The sequence below is a fragment of the Eschscholzia californica genome, unplaced genomic scaffold, assembly GCF_041429995.1.
Source record: "Eschscholzia californica isolate CP2 unplaced genomic scaffold, dmEscCali1.0.p SCAF_2, whole genome shotgun sequence".
Taxonomy (NCBI): domain Eukaryota; kingdom Viridiplantae; phylum Streptophyta; class Magnoliopsida; order Ranunculales; family Papaveraceae; genus Eschscholzia; species Eschscholzia californica.
Genome location: NW_028238309.1, coordinates 1,211,313 through 1,224,545, shown reverse-complemented (window position 1 = coordinate 1,224,545; position 13,233 = coordinate 1,211,313). Strand labels below are relative to the sequence as shown.

Here is a 13,233-nt window from a genome sequence, read left to right as displayed (position 1 = left end):
ATCTATTAATTAATTAGTTATTAATTAATGTGTTGTTTTATTTTAGTTTTTAATTTAACAACTAAAATAAACCAAAAGAATGTTGTGAACTTCATCGGCTGGGTGTCAGATCGTTTTTAACAATTTTCTTCAACTTGAGAGACACTTATAACCGAACGTGTCAATATCACGTGTCGAAAACGCCTGTAAAACTTCCCCTATTTTTTCCTGCTAGACTGCATCCGGTGGAGTATGTGTGTTATTTCTTTTTACAAAATATCTAGACCAACCCCCGAGACGTCGGTATGGTCTATGGACCTTACTTGCCCCAAAGTGGGTGTGTATATTTCATCCCGAAAACGAGTTCAAGAGTTGAGACTTTTTCTAGCACGAATAAAGTGACCACATCTCTTCCTACAACCACCAATGTGGAACTAACACCAACAATTTGTCCCAGGCACATTGGAGCTAGAAGACTATCTTCCCCTGAACAATAGACACCAAAGACTTTAGTAAGTTCGGGCTCTGGTATCATTTGTGGTAAGGTCCATAGACCTTACTTGCCCCCCAAGCGACCGTGCCTATCTCACCCTAAAAACTAACTCAAGAGGTGAGGCTTTCATCCACACTTACAAAATAACCACCGTCATCCTCCACAACCAATGTGGACTAAACACTCACGTAAACTTAACTGATTTATAAGCTAGTTCAACTGATGTGACGCCCAGCTTTTACTACCGCACACAGTTACGGGATTTTGTTCTTGACGAAGACTTCACGAGTCCACTTAAAAGCCCTCTTACTAAGCTCCAGTGTCGCCTATGAGTTCCTTTATTTGGTACCAACCCTTTGGCGCCATTTTTGATATCTCGACGAACTAACCAAAAAGAGTTGAAAAAAAAATCCCCACAACCATAATTTTCCCATTTTTGCCGAATTCAGACCGGTTTAGATGCACCACCAAGATTTAGATAAAGCAGTGAAATCTCTGTTAACCTAAACAGGTAAGGTAGAGTGTAATTTATGTCGGGTCAGCGCTTAGAGATTGGTGTTGACGTTCGCTTATGAGAAATTAGACTTCGGTTTATCAGAGTAGACTCAAATTGACTTAAAAAATCCCACTTTTCCAATCTAAAACTTAACAAGTTTGTTTTTACCTTCTTCATCATATATTCACCACCACCGCTTCGGGAGATAACCACCGGCTACCACCAGCCACAATCACACATCTTTTCTCTTTCTCTCCTCCCCTCGTGTATGAGTTCTTCGTCGAAGAAGGGTAAAGATGTCGAAACGAAATTATTTTCTGTCCTCCTATCAATTTTTGAATTTGCATACTCTAACTTGAAAAAAACTATACAAATTAGGGAAGTTTAATTTGAGATAATGTTGGGGCAATATTAGAAAAACGTCATTAACTGAGTTGGAATTCATCAGCGATTTAATAGAGTATAATTTTTACTCGTTAATTATTTCAAATATGTGATAATTACTTTTTACTCGTCATTAATTGTGTTTCTAAATTGTTTAATTTCCGTACCGTTTAGGACTTCCAAGTTTTTTAGGGTTTTGGAAAGTTTCTAAAAAAACTGAAAAAGGGACCTATTTAATTCCTATATATACACTAGACATAATATGAAGTGATATTCGAGGAAACAAAAAAAAGGCAGAGATACTTTGAAGTACAAGAGAAATCAATGACAAAAAAAAGGCAGAGATACTTTGAAGTACAAGAGAAATCAATGATGTTGAAAAAGAGCCGATCGAAAATTGCGAAACCAAAAAACGCGAAACTAAAGAAAGTGAATCCTTTAGATGTTCTTCCAGATGAAATTTTTCTGAATATAATATCTAGGGTTTCTCCAAGTAAGTCTGTGAGTAAATGTAGTTGTGTTTGCAGGTCGTGGTTCAATTCAATCAACGGTAGTCTTGAATTCATTCAATCGAAAAGCAAGCCCCTTTTGATATTCAAGTTCTTTAAGGAATACCATAATCGTGTCTATTTACGCCAACATAGTAAAAACGATTTCTTTTATTTAGAAAAAGATAGTGATGATCTTCACAAGATAGGAGAAATTCGTAGTAGGTACACGAGAGATTTATACGGTTACTATAAGGGTTTGTTTTGTTTACACCTTAGAGAACACGATATAATAGAGATTTGCAATCCAACAAGACGAGAAATCCTCGCCATCGCGTCACCTAATATCAATAACTATGTTCCTTTTGCATGTGGCTACGGGTTTGGGTACGCTTCTAAAACGAACGAATATAAGTTGGTATTCATTAGTCATGACCTTAAGTGCATGGTTTTTACATTAGGAACCGATTCATGGCGAGAAGTTACCGGCTATGTTCCTCATCAGTTAACAAGACTATCCGATTATTATATTCGGATTGAGGATATCCACGGGAAGGTAGCTGTTTTTTGTAAAGGGTTTCTATATTGGATGACAATTGATCATCAAATTGTTTCTTTCGATATACACAAGGAGAATTTTCACCTAATTAAACTTCCACCAAAATGTGTTCGTAACCTTTATCAGCCGTTTGTTCCTCATCTAGAGTTTAAAGGAAATCTTTGTCTTGCATTATTGGACGAACAATCTCTCGGGGATGATTCTAATGCTGAACTTTGCTTATATACGTTGAAAGAAAAAGATAATGAGCCAGTTTGGATTGAGGAGTTGTTCCTAACAAACTCAAAATTGCCTCAGTTTGATCATGTTCAAATTGTGAGCTTCGGTAATGATATTTTATTATGTTGGCAGAACTATAAAGAACCCGGCGTATTTAAACTATACAATTTGCAGAAAGGTCTAACAAAACTGGTGAAAAGCCCTTGGCGTCTTCGGCGAACTAAGATTTGTGTGGTTAATCAAGAACAAAACTCGTCACTTTCTTTACAAAGTATAGCAAAGAAAGGAGTTCCAAAATATGTCGGCTCTTATCCCGATTTAAGTTCTTCCAATAACCGAAGTCCAGGATCACCCGAATTATTCTTGTTTGTAGGTCAACCTAAAAAGGGTAAACCGAGGAATGATTTCTACTTTTGAAGGTTTTATATTATTGTCAATTGTTTTCTTGTTCTTTCTCCACGAACCATTAATCTATTTAGTTAATTATATTTATAAATTAATTTTTTTCTTTCTGTTTTAGTTTTTAATTTAAGGGTAATTTTCCAAATAGTTCACAATTTTATGATCGGTTTCCTGCCTAACCCTTTACTTTATCAAAACACCTAGATGACTCCCTTTTTAGTTACCGTTATAACTCCGTTAACTAGTCATCAACTCTCTCATTCATCTCATCACCTCTCTCTGCCACCTCATCTTCTCGGCGCCTCATCGTCTTCACCGGTGAAGGTCGCCGACCGGCCAATTTTTCGATTTGTAACGTTTAAACATAAAAAAAATTTATTTCTTCTCTCTCTAGAAAAAAATAAATAAATTTTTGTATTTTCTCTCTCTCTCTCTCTCTAAGTACTTGGACGAAGGGGGTTTCCCTTCGCTAGAAGTCTGTCGAACAATTTTCAAGGGCAGAGTGTCAGAATATCTTTAACAGTTTTCTGGAAATTGAGGACACTTATGACCGAAGGCGTAAATCACAATAGTTGGAAACACCTTTACAATTTTCCCTATTTCTATCAACCAGAGTGCGTCCTAATGAGGGGGGAATCCAGTGGACATTACTTGTCCTTGAGTGGTTATATATCTATTTCACCCCAAAAACGAGTTCAAGAATTTGATACTATCTCTCACACTAACAAAGTGATCACGTTTCTTCCCGCAACCACCAATGTGGGACTAAGACCAACAATTTATTCTCACACACACGGAGCTAGAAGACTATCTTCCCGTTAACAATAGACATCAAAGACTTTAGTAACTTTGGATTCTGATATCATTTGTGGTGTGGTACATGTGTTACTTGCCCCCAAGTGACCGTGTGGTACATATGTGTTACTTGCCCCCAAGTGACCGTGGCCTATCTCATCCAAAAAACTAGCGCAAGAGGTGAGGCTCTCATGTTTACAAAGTAACCACCGTCCTCCTCCAAAACCAATCTGAACTAAACACCCACATAAACTTAAATAATTTATAAGTTGACTCAACTAATGTGGCGTCTTGTTTTAACCACCCCATTTTTCTACATGTTTTTGTTCTTAACGAAAGTTTCACGAGTCCACCCAAAAGGCCTCTTACTAAAAACTCGAGTGTCCACGTATAGCCAAGGCTCCGAACACTCTCTGGAGTGATGTGAGACTAAAACAATCCCCCACACTGGGTGAAGCTCCAACCGCACCTCTGCTACCATTTGTGACTGATGCAGGCGCATAAACGTGTGGGCCCACGTCCACGCGTGCCCACATCCTATTTGGTTATAATAGTAGTTTATTTAGTATATGAGAAGTTACTTTAATTTGATATTTCTTTATTTTTAAAGTTTCTATGTTTGAGTAGTTTATTATTTTAGGAATCCTAGTTTGAGTCTATCTAGGAAGGTTTATTATCTTATAAAAGGAGATCTAGTCTATGTTATTATGCACCTTGAAGAGAAAAACCATTGAAGTTATTAAGAATTTAAGTTTATTTTAGTGTTTCTTATAGTTTTCTTTAATTATTCGTAGTTTATTTTATTGTTCTTTAATTATTCCGCTGCGTCTACATCAAGTGGTATTCAGAGCCATTTTTTTTTTAACCAAATCACAATGGTTAATCCTACCGTTCCTACTCCAACAATCAAAGAGAAGACACCAACTTTTGCCTCCGAATGGGACAACATCAACAAGAAGTTATCCTCGGTTACAAAATTGGAAGAAGCTTTCGAAAATTACAAAAAGGAAAATATGGAAAAATTCGATCAAGTCAATGATTCCATCATGAAGTTATCTAAACAACTTGAAGGCATATGTAAGTCTCCCTCTTTTACCACCACTCCTTCATCTACTACTTCCATTCAAACATCATCACCACAACCACTTCCAACCACCACAAACTCAACCGTTGCAACCACCACACCAATTTCAATACCCCTATTCGGTCAACCTATCACTAACCCATACCCGACCACATTCCTCCCACCGATTCACATCAACACTACACCACCACTCTTACCGGTTTTCCCATTAACATACATAAACCCTACAACCACTCCAACCACACCACCTTTTTCCTTCAACGACCACCAATCTACTACCAACCCAAGTATAACCCAACCATACCCATTCCAGACCCCTCGGCAATATTATTCACCAAGCACCATTCCACTCGAAACCCACCACCAAAACCGCAACCCCGAACCCTCATCTCTACCGACACCACCACCATCCACCGCCCAACAACCCACTTCTTACCCGACTTCCATTAGTCCACCAACAGTACCCACCAACACTTTCAACATCCCAGGAAGTTCCAACACTTATGCCACTAATCCAACTACACACACACTCTTTGGTTTTACAATATACAACCCATGTACCACAACACCCCCACCATTCCACTTTACCTACAACAGTATACCACCCACATCTTCTACACCAATTCAGACCACCAATAGAACCCCACACAACATTACTAGCCCCCACATAACCGCACCCTACCCTCCATTCTCAAACCCACTGTTTCTCGAATCTTCCGCAAACATTGGAACAATTTGCCAACCCATGCTAATATACCATCACATACCCGACCATCAGCCCCCAAACCCTACTTTTTTCGAAAACCCACTACCCACTGCCACATACTTTACAACACCATTAACCACCCTGGGCCACTCAACCCATAACCAACTCAGCTTCTCCCAATTCAACTCTTATAACCACCCACAAGTTTACAATGAGGAACAACAACTACAAGCACCTCCACATCATCTTTCTCCTCATTCTCTACAGGAACCCTTCTCCAACCAAATATTCCACCACACATACACAAACCCAGAATTTAGTGAAGGAAAAGAAGAACAAAAAGCAATTATCAAAACCCATCACAACCAAGAAGAAGAACAACAAGAGAAACAATTAAGAAAAAGAGGAACAAGAAGAACAACCCAGAATTTTCCGAATCAATTATGTCCCACGTCGCCGCTTTTTCTGTCAAATCTCTTCCTACCAAATTTTCTTCAAACAATTAAGAAAAAGAGGATCAATTTCCCAATTCTTACAATGAACCTATTCTCAATGGTCAAAGATCACATACCAATTGAACAACTTCCATCGAGGTTTCACATATCAATTGAAGAAAACAAACAGTGGGCTCTAGGTATTGATCACGTTAGAGTACATAAACTACATGAAGATGAACTTGGAAAAGTCAATTTTGCGTGGCATATCTACACTACATGGTTCCATATCGATATCTTAGTTAGCGATGGTTATGCTTATACTTTGGCTATTGATGAAGTATTTTGGAAATTTGTTACAATTACTCTTACTTCACACTTGCTCATAGTACTTCACACTTTCTTGAAGATTAAGTGGTTGTGCCTACCGTGGGAAGATGGCGAGATGAACATTATTTATTCACTAAGGTTAATTTTGCGAGAATCATTGGCATATGAGTTTGGGTACGAGGTTGACGATTACTTGCACATTAGTATCCTTCCATTCCAGTGCAAACTTCGTTCGAAGTGGGAATTACGGATCGCCATGTCAAAGTTCATCGTCTGCGGGTGCATCACCTTGTTTTCTTCATCGAAATCGATTCAGGACGAACCTTCTGGAGAAGAGGGTGCTGATGCAGGCGCATAAACGTGTGGGCCCACGTCCACGCGTGCCCACATCCTATTTGGTTATGGAGTAGTAGTTTATTTAGTATAGGAGAAGTTACTTTAATTTGATATTTCTTTATTTTTAAAGTTTCTATGTTTGAGTAGTTTATTATTTTAGGAATCTTAGTTTGAGTCTATCTTGGAAGGTTTATTATCTTATAAAAGGAGATCTAGTCTATGTTATTATGCACCTTGAAGAGAAAAATCATTGAAGTTATTAAGAATTTAAGTTTATTTTAGTGTTTCTTACAGTTTTCTTTAATTATTCGTAGTTTATTTTATTGTTCTTTAATTATTCCGCTGCCTCTACATCAGTGACCCCCCAAACCTAACCCGGTTATAAGCTAACTCAGCCTGTGCCTTGCTGATTCCTTTATTTGATACAAATCCTTGGCGCAATTTTTGCTATCTGGATGAGCTAACCAGAGAGTTGAGAAGAAAACCCCAAAAACCCAAATTTTCCCCCCATCAATTAGGGTTTTCATTCAAGGTACGTTTTTTGTTGACCAATTTTACTTGAATTCGGTTAATGGGTAGGGCATAAAATATCTTTCCTAATACAAATCAAATTATTATATTATTTCCTAAATCATTATGAACTTCTAAATTCTAGGTTTCTAATTCTGTAAAGGTGATAACTTTAGGTTTTTAGGGTTATTGAAATCTATACAAACTGAACAAGAATTAACACATTCAGCTAGAAACAATCAGACCGCCACGATGTCCTCGAAAAAGGGTCGATCAGAGAAAGGGAGGATTATTAGTCCTTTTGATCTTCTTCCGGATGAAATTTTTCTAGATATATTATCTAGGGCTTCTTCAGGTCAGTCTATGATTAAATACAGTTATGTTTGTATATCTTGGTTCAATTCGATCAACAATTATCTCCAACTTCTTCAATCGAAAAGCAAACCCCGTTTGATATTCAATTTCGTTGGTCGATTCAAGCCCAAGCCCGATGATCACTATTTAAAGTTCTTTTCTTCGGAAGAAAAAGATTGTGATGACAACAATGAGCTTACTAGTCTACAAGATTTCAATAGTATTGGGTATAGAAGAGAATTGATTGGTTCTTGTAATGGTTTGGTTTGTTTCTATATCAAACTTAATAAGAGTATAGAGATTTGCAACCCTACTAGTTGCGAAATCAGTACCATATCCTTTTCCTTATCTAGATCAATACTGCTTTGGATTCGGTTACGCTTCTGCAACTGAAGAATATAAGTTGATATGCTTTAGTAAGTCTAATTGCATGGTCTTTTCCTTAGGAACCGACGATTCATGGCGAGAAATCCCCAGTGTTGTTCCTCCTAAGTTATTCAGAATATTCAATAAGTTTTGTCAGGGTAAAATTGAGTTTTACGCCGCTTTGTTTTGTAATGGATTTCTATATTGGCCGACTAGCGAAGTTCGTCAAAGGGTACGTTTCGATATCAACAAGGAGACTTTTCACGTAATTAAGATACCAGAGCACATTTGGCGCGATAGTACGAAACATGTTCGCCATAATATAGAGTTTAAAGGAAATTATTGTGTTGCACATATGGAACTAGGAAAGCCAAGAGATGAGTTTGAAGAGCGAAGAGATGAGTTTGAACATTTTGATAAGAGGATCTATGAAAAGCTTAAAATATATACATTACTGGAGAAAGATAATGAGCAAATATGGACAGAGGAGTCGTTTATAATAAGTTCTTCGGTGGCTCGTGACATGAGGATCTATATTGTGGGTTTTGGTGATGATATTTTATTATGTTGGAAGGAATATGATAAGGGAAGACGCGTTTTTAAATTACACAATGTGCAAAAGGGATTTACGAGTTCCGTGAAATACCCCACTGCTATCAAAGATACTTATTATGAGTATATTTTTAACGATATTCCGATCATTAGTCAAGAACAGAATTACTTGCTTTCTTTGGACATGATAATGAAAAAAGAATGTCCAAAAACCACCTAAATTGTTGTTTTCTAGCTACGAGGGTCCTGGGTTAAAAAACTTGGTGATAACTTTTAATGTTGATGAGTTTAATCTTTTCTCAAACTGCATTAAGTTAGGTTTAGTAGTAGTTATCAAATTCATTATCATTTTTGTTCATTTTAATACAAGTTTTTTTTACATGAAATACAATCTTCTTCGTGGTTGACGTCTTGGCACAGAGAAAGGATGTGAAGTTAGGTAATTATTTACTAATTTCTTCGAAATAAAATTAAACTTCACCCGACATCGGGAGAGTAAGTTCCTCAGATGGAGTTTAAAGGAAATCTTTGTCTTGCATTATTGGACGAACAATCACTCGGCGATGATTCTAATGCTAAACTTTGCTTGTATACGTTGAAAGAGAAAGATAATGAACAAGTTTGGTTCGAGGAGTTGTTTCTAATAAACTTGAAATTGCCTCAGTATCATATGTCATATGTTCAAATTGTGAGCTTCGGCAATGATATTTTATTATGTTGGCCAACAATAAAGAACCCGGCGTATTTAAACTATACAATTTGCAAAAAGGTCTACAAAAAATGGTGAAATGCCCTTGTCGTCTTCGAGACAGTAAGATTTGTGTGGCTAGTCAAGAACAAAACTCAGTTACTTTCTTTACAAAGTAGAATAAAGAAAGGAGTTCAAAATATGTCGACTCTTATCCCGATTTAAGTTCTTCGAATAACCAATGTCCAAGATCACCCAAACTATTCTTGTTTTTGGTGGCCAATACGCGGACAACTAATTTTTTTATGTGGACAACTATTTTCGGTTCGGTTGCGAGTCAATTATATGTAATTTAGTTGACTTTTATTTAATAAAAGGACAACTCTATAAAGATTCGAATATTAACTTTAACTAATCTGGGGACCATTTAACAAATACAATAATTAGAAATGAAAACCCTAATTGTTGAAGTATGTAGAAGCTGAATACATCTCGTCTCTGACACTGAACAGTCAAATGATCTTTCAACCAACCAAACCTTGAGAGGTTATTAATAATAAACGATAGGAGGATGAGGATCATAATCTGTTCCATCTTTAGGGTATTAATACTAAATTGAAGGTGTTAAATTTATTTAAACACAAAATTAATGAGTAGATATATTTTATTGGTTAAGTAATTAGAGAGTAAATTTTTAGTGGGGCTAATGTACTAGTTAGTGGAGTTAATGTACTAGTAAGTGGGTTAATGTGCTAGTTAGTGGGATGATTTTAGTAGTGGTCTTAGTTAGTGCTTGAAGTTTTAGTCTATAAATAGACCAGTCTTTGTAGTTAATTTCACATCAAATCAAGTCAAGTAATTCAATTCAGATAAATATCTTCTTCATTCTTCTTTGTTTGTGCAAGTTATAATTTCCTTTATTATTCGGAAATTAAACTCTTTTAATTTCCAACATTTGGTATCCGAGCTAGAATTATTTTGTGATTACTAACCGAATTACAAAATGAGAATTACAAAATGAGTGGATCAATCCAACCTCAGCCCCTTCATCAAAAAAAAAAATCCAACCTCAGCTTCCGCGATTTTGTGTGAAAAATTTTGATCAATGGTGTATCCAAATGAAAGCATTATTTGGCTTCCAGGAAATTTGATAGGTTGTCGAATTTGGGTATGTAGAACCAGTTGATCAGGTAGCACATGAAGCTCTCTCTCAAGTCCAAAAATATAGTTGAGAGAGAACAGAAAGAAGGATAAGAAGGCATTGTTCTTTCTTCTATCAAGCTGTTGATGAGATTGTCTTCGAGAAAATCTCAAGAGCTGAAACAGCTAAAGAAGTGTGGGATTTGTTGCAAAGATCCTACAAGGGTGATGAGAAGGTAAAAAATGTAAGGTTGCAAATTTTACGAGGTGAATTTGAATCTCTTAATATGATTAACTCTGAAAATATTTTTGATTATTTTTTTAGAGTTCAATCTATTGTTAATCAATTGCGGGTTAATGGTGAAAAATTAACTGATCTACGTGTTATTGAGAAAATCATGAGATCATTGACAGGTCGTTTTGACTATGTTGTCGCTGCAATTGAGGAAGGAAAAGACCTTTCAACTATGTCAGTTGAAGGTTTAATGAGTTCATTATGTTCTCATGAACATAGGATGAACCAGAGAGCTGCTGCAGGGTCTATTAAACAAGCTTTTCAAAGCAAAGTGACTCTGCTTGAAAAAGGTGGTTCTAATGGTGAAGAGAGCCATGGTAAAGAATCCAAAAGAATTGGAAGGTATGACAAATCTAAAGTTAGATGTTTTCGTTGTAAAAAAATTAGGTCATTATAAGTCAGAATGTAAAGTTCCCAAAAAATACTCAGAGCATGCTAGCTTTGTTGAAGATGATGTAGAAGAGGGAGAAATTCTTTTATTAGCTTGCAGAATAAATGAAGATTCAGATGAAGATTCGGATGAAGACTTAGATGATTATTCGGTAGAAAGTGATGAAGATGCAGTTCGAGACTGTCTTGTTAAAGAAGATCATCAAATAAAAATTGATATTGATGATGAGACAGTAGCTTCAGGATCTCAAGTAATTGAGATTCCACCTATTTCTCTGAATATTCATGAAAACTCAAATCCAGAATTATGTTCCAGTTCAACTTGTATTCAAGTTATGTCGTCGAGGCCGTAAGCAATGATAATGATGATTTGGACGAAGATTTTGCAGATTGCAATCTTATCGCTTTTAAAGAAGTAGTAAAAAATGTGGGGCAAATTTCAGCTACGGATGATGAAATTCATTCAATTGAGAAAAATGATAATTCGGGGTTAAATTATCTTCCTACAGGAAATAAGACAATTGGGTTGAAATGGTCTTCCAAAAACAAGTACAAACCAGATGATGGTCAAGTAGACAAATTAATTGTGAAAGAGTATGATCAAGAACCAGATTAATGTGCAGTTTTAAATTGAAGAACAAGTAGCTAATATTTTTATTAAGCCATTGAAAGTCCATTTATTTTTCAAGTTGAAGATTATGATGGGCGTTATGTCGTTTGAGTTTAAGGGAGGGTGTTAAATTTATTTAAATTCAAAATTAATGAGTAGATATATTTTATTGGTTAAGTAATTAGAGAGTTAATTTTAGTGGGGTTAATGTACTAGTTAGTGAAACTAATGTACTAGTAAGTGGGTTAATGTGCTAGTTAGTGGGATGATTTTAGTAGTGGTCTTAGTTAGTGCTTGAAGTTTTAGTCTATAAATAGACCAGTCTTTGTAGTTAATTTCACATCAAATCAAGTCAAGTAATTCAATTCAGATAAATATCTTCTTCATTCTTCTTTGTTTGTGCAAGTTATAATTTCCTTTATCATTCGGAAATTAAACTCTTTTAATTTCCAAGAGAAGGAGGGGATAATAACGGTTCCAACTTCCAACTTGGGATAGCAGTGAAAAGGTATTTCATATTTTTAGAGAAAAGTCCTAAAGAGAGTGATGTCGTGATATTGGGAGACAAAAAATCTTCTCACCATCTATTGTTTTCTTAAAAAAGTTTGTGTATTTCTTAATGGATCATTATCTAATGCCCTACAATAGCCAATCTCGGATTATCCCTCTTCTTGGGGAAGAGGATGATGAAGACGAATCTAAAACGGGTTTTAATTGTTTGGTGAATTGATTTGTGGATTTGGTCGTTGTTTTTCCTGAAATCAGTTTTGGTTTCGGAGTTCTAGGGTTCTTTAATTCTTTGAACAAGAAATATAATAAAGTTAGGGTTTAAGGAAGAAAGGAGGGAGGATTTTAAATAAATCTCTAATTCTTAGAGGACAAGTTGAAAAATAACAAGACTGATGTCCCCTTAAAATGGTTGTCCATATAATTTTAAAAAAAATTTAGTTGTTCATATAAAATTGTTGTCCGTATAAAAAAATTGGTTGTCCACGTATTGGCCACCTTGTTTTTAGGTCGACCTAAAAAGCATGAACTGAAGAGTGATTTCTACTTTTGATGGTTTTTGTTGACATTTGTTACTAAAATCAAGAATATATGGTAATAGATTAATTACCGTATATTCTTGATTACCATATATTCTTGATATTCTTGCTCACAAATCACCAATATATTACCACATTATTTGTTACTAAATATATTTTTCTCAATAAGCATATAACTATCCTATATAAGAAGTGTAATGTCTCAATAGAAATAATATACATAAACAAATTTCTTCTCTTCTTTTTTTCTCTTCCTTCTTTCATTGGTGTTCAAACATGGTATCAGAGCCAAGTTTACTATGAGAAAAAAAGAAGGGAAAAAAACCCTCCAAATCATAGATCCATAGTATTATTCAAAGAAAAGAAAAGAAAAAACTCAAATCCTAACCTTTTTCTATATCAAAACCAAAACTAGATTCTTTTCTTTCTTTCGAAGACTATAATATCAATCAAATCCCTTCAAAGAGATTCAAAAAAAAGGAGACATAAAGAAGAAGATACAAAAGGACCTCAGAAGATATTGTTCAACTTGTTGCAGAGTTATCCCTTACCATCTTCAGAGTTCAACCAATAGTTT

At 35.6% G+C, this 13,233-nt stretch overlaps 1 protein-coding gene across 1 annotated transcript; it reads left to right on the top strand.

The window, feature by feature from the left end:
• Nucleotides 1-1,634: 1,634 nt before the first annotated feature.
• On the top strand, nt 1,635-3,130 carry LOC147555052 (F-box/kelch-repeat protein At3g23880-like). The gene has a single exon (XM_086657809.1). It carries the CDS (start codon nt 1,677-1,679, stop codon nt 3,033-3,035), a length of 1,359 nt encoding a protein of 452 aa, XP_086513935.1. The 5' UTR covers nt 1,635-1,676; the 3' UTR covers nt 3,036-3,130.
• Nucleotides 3,131-13,233: the final 10,103 nt, after the last annotated feature.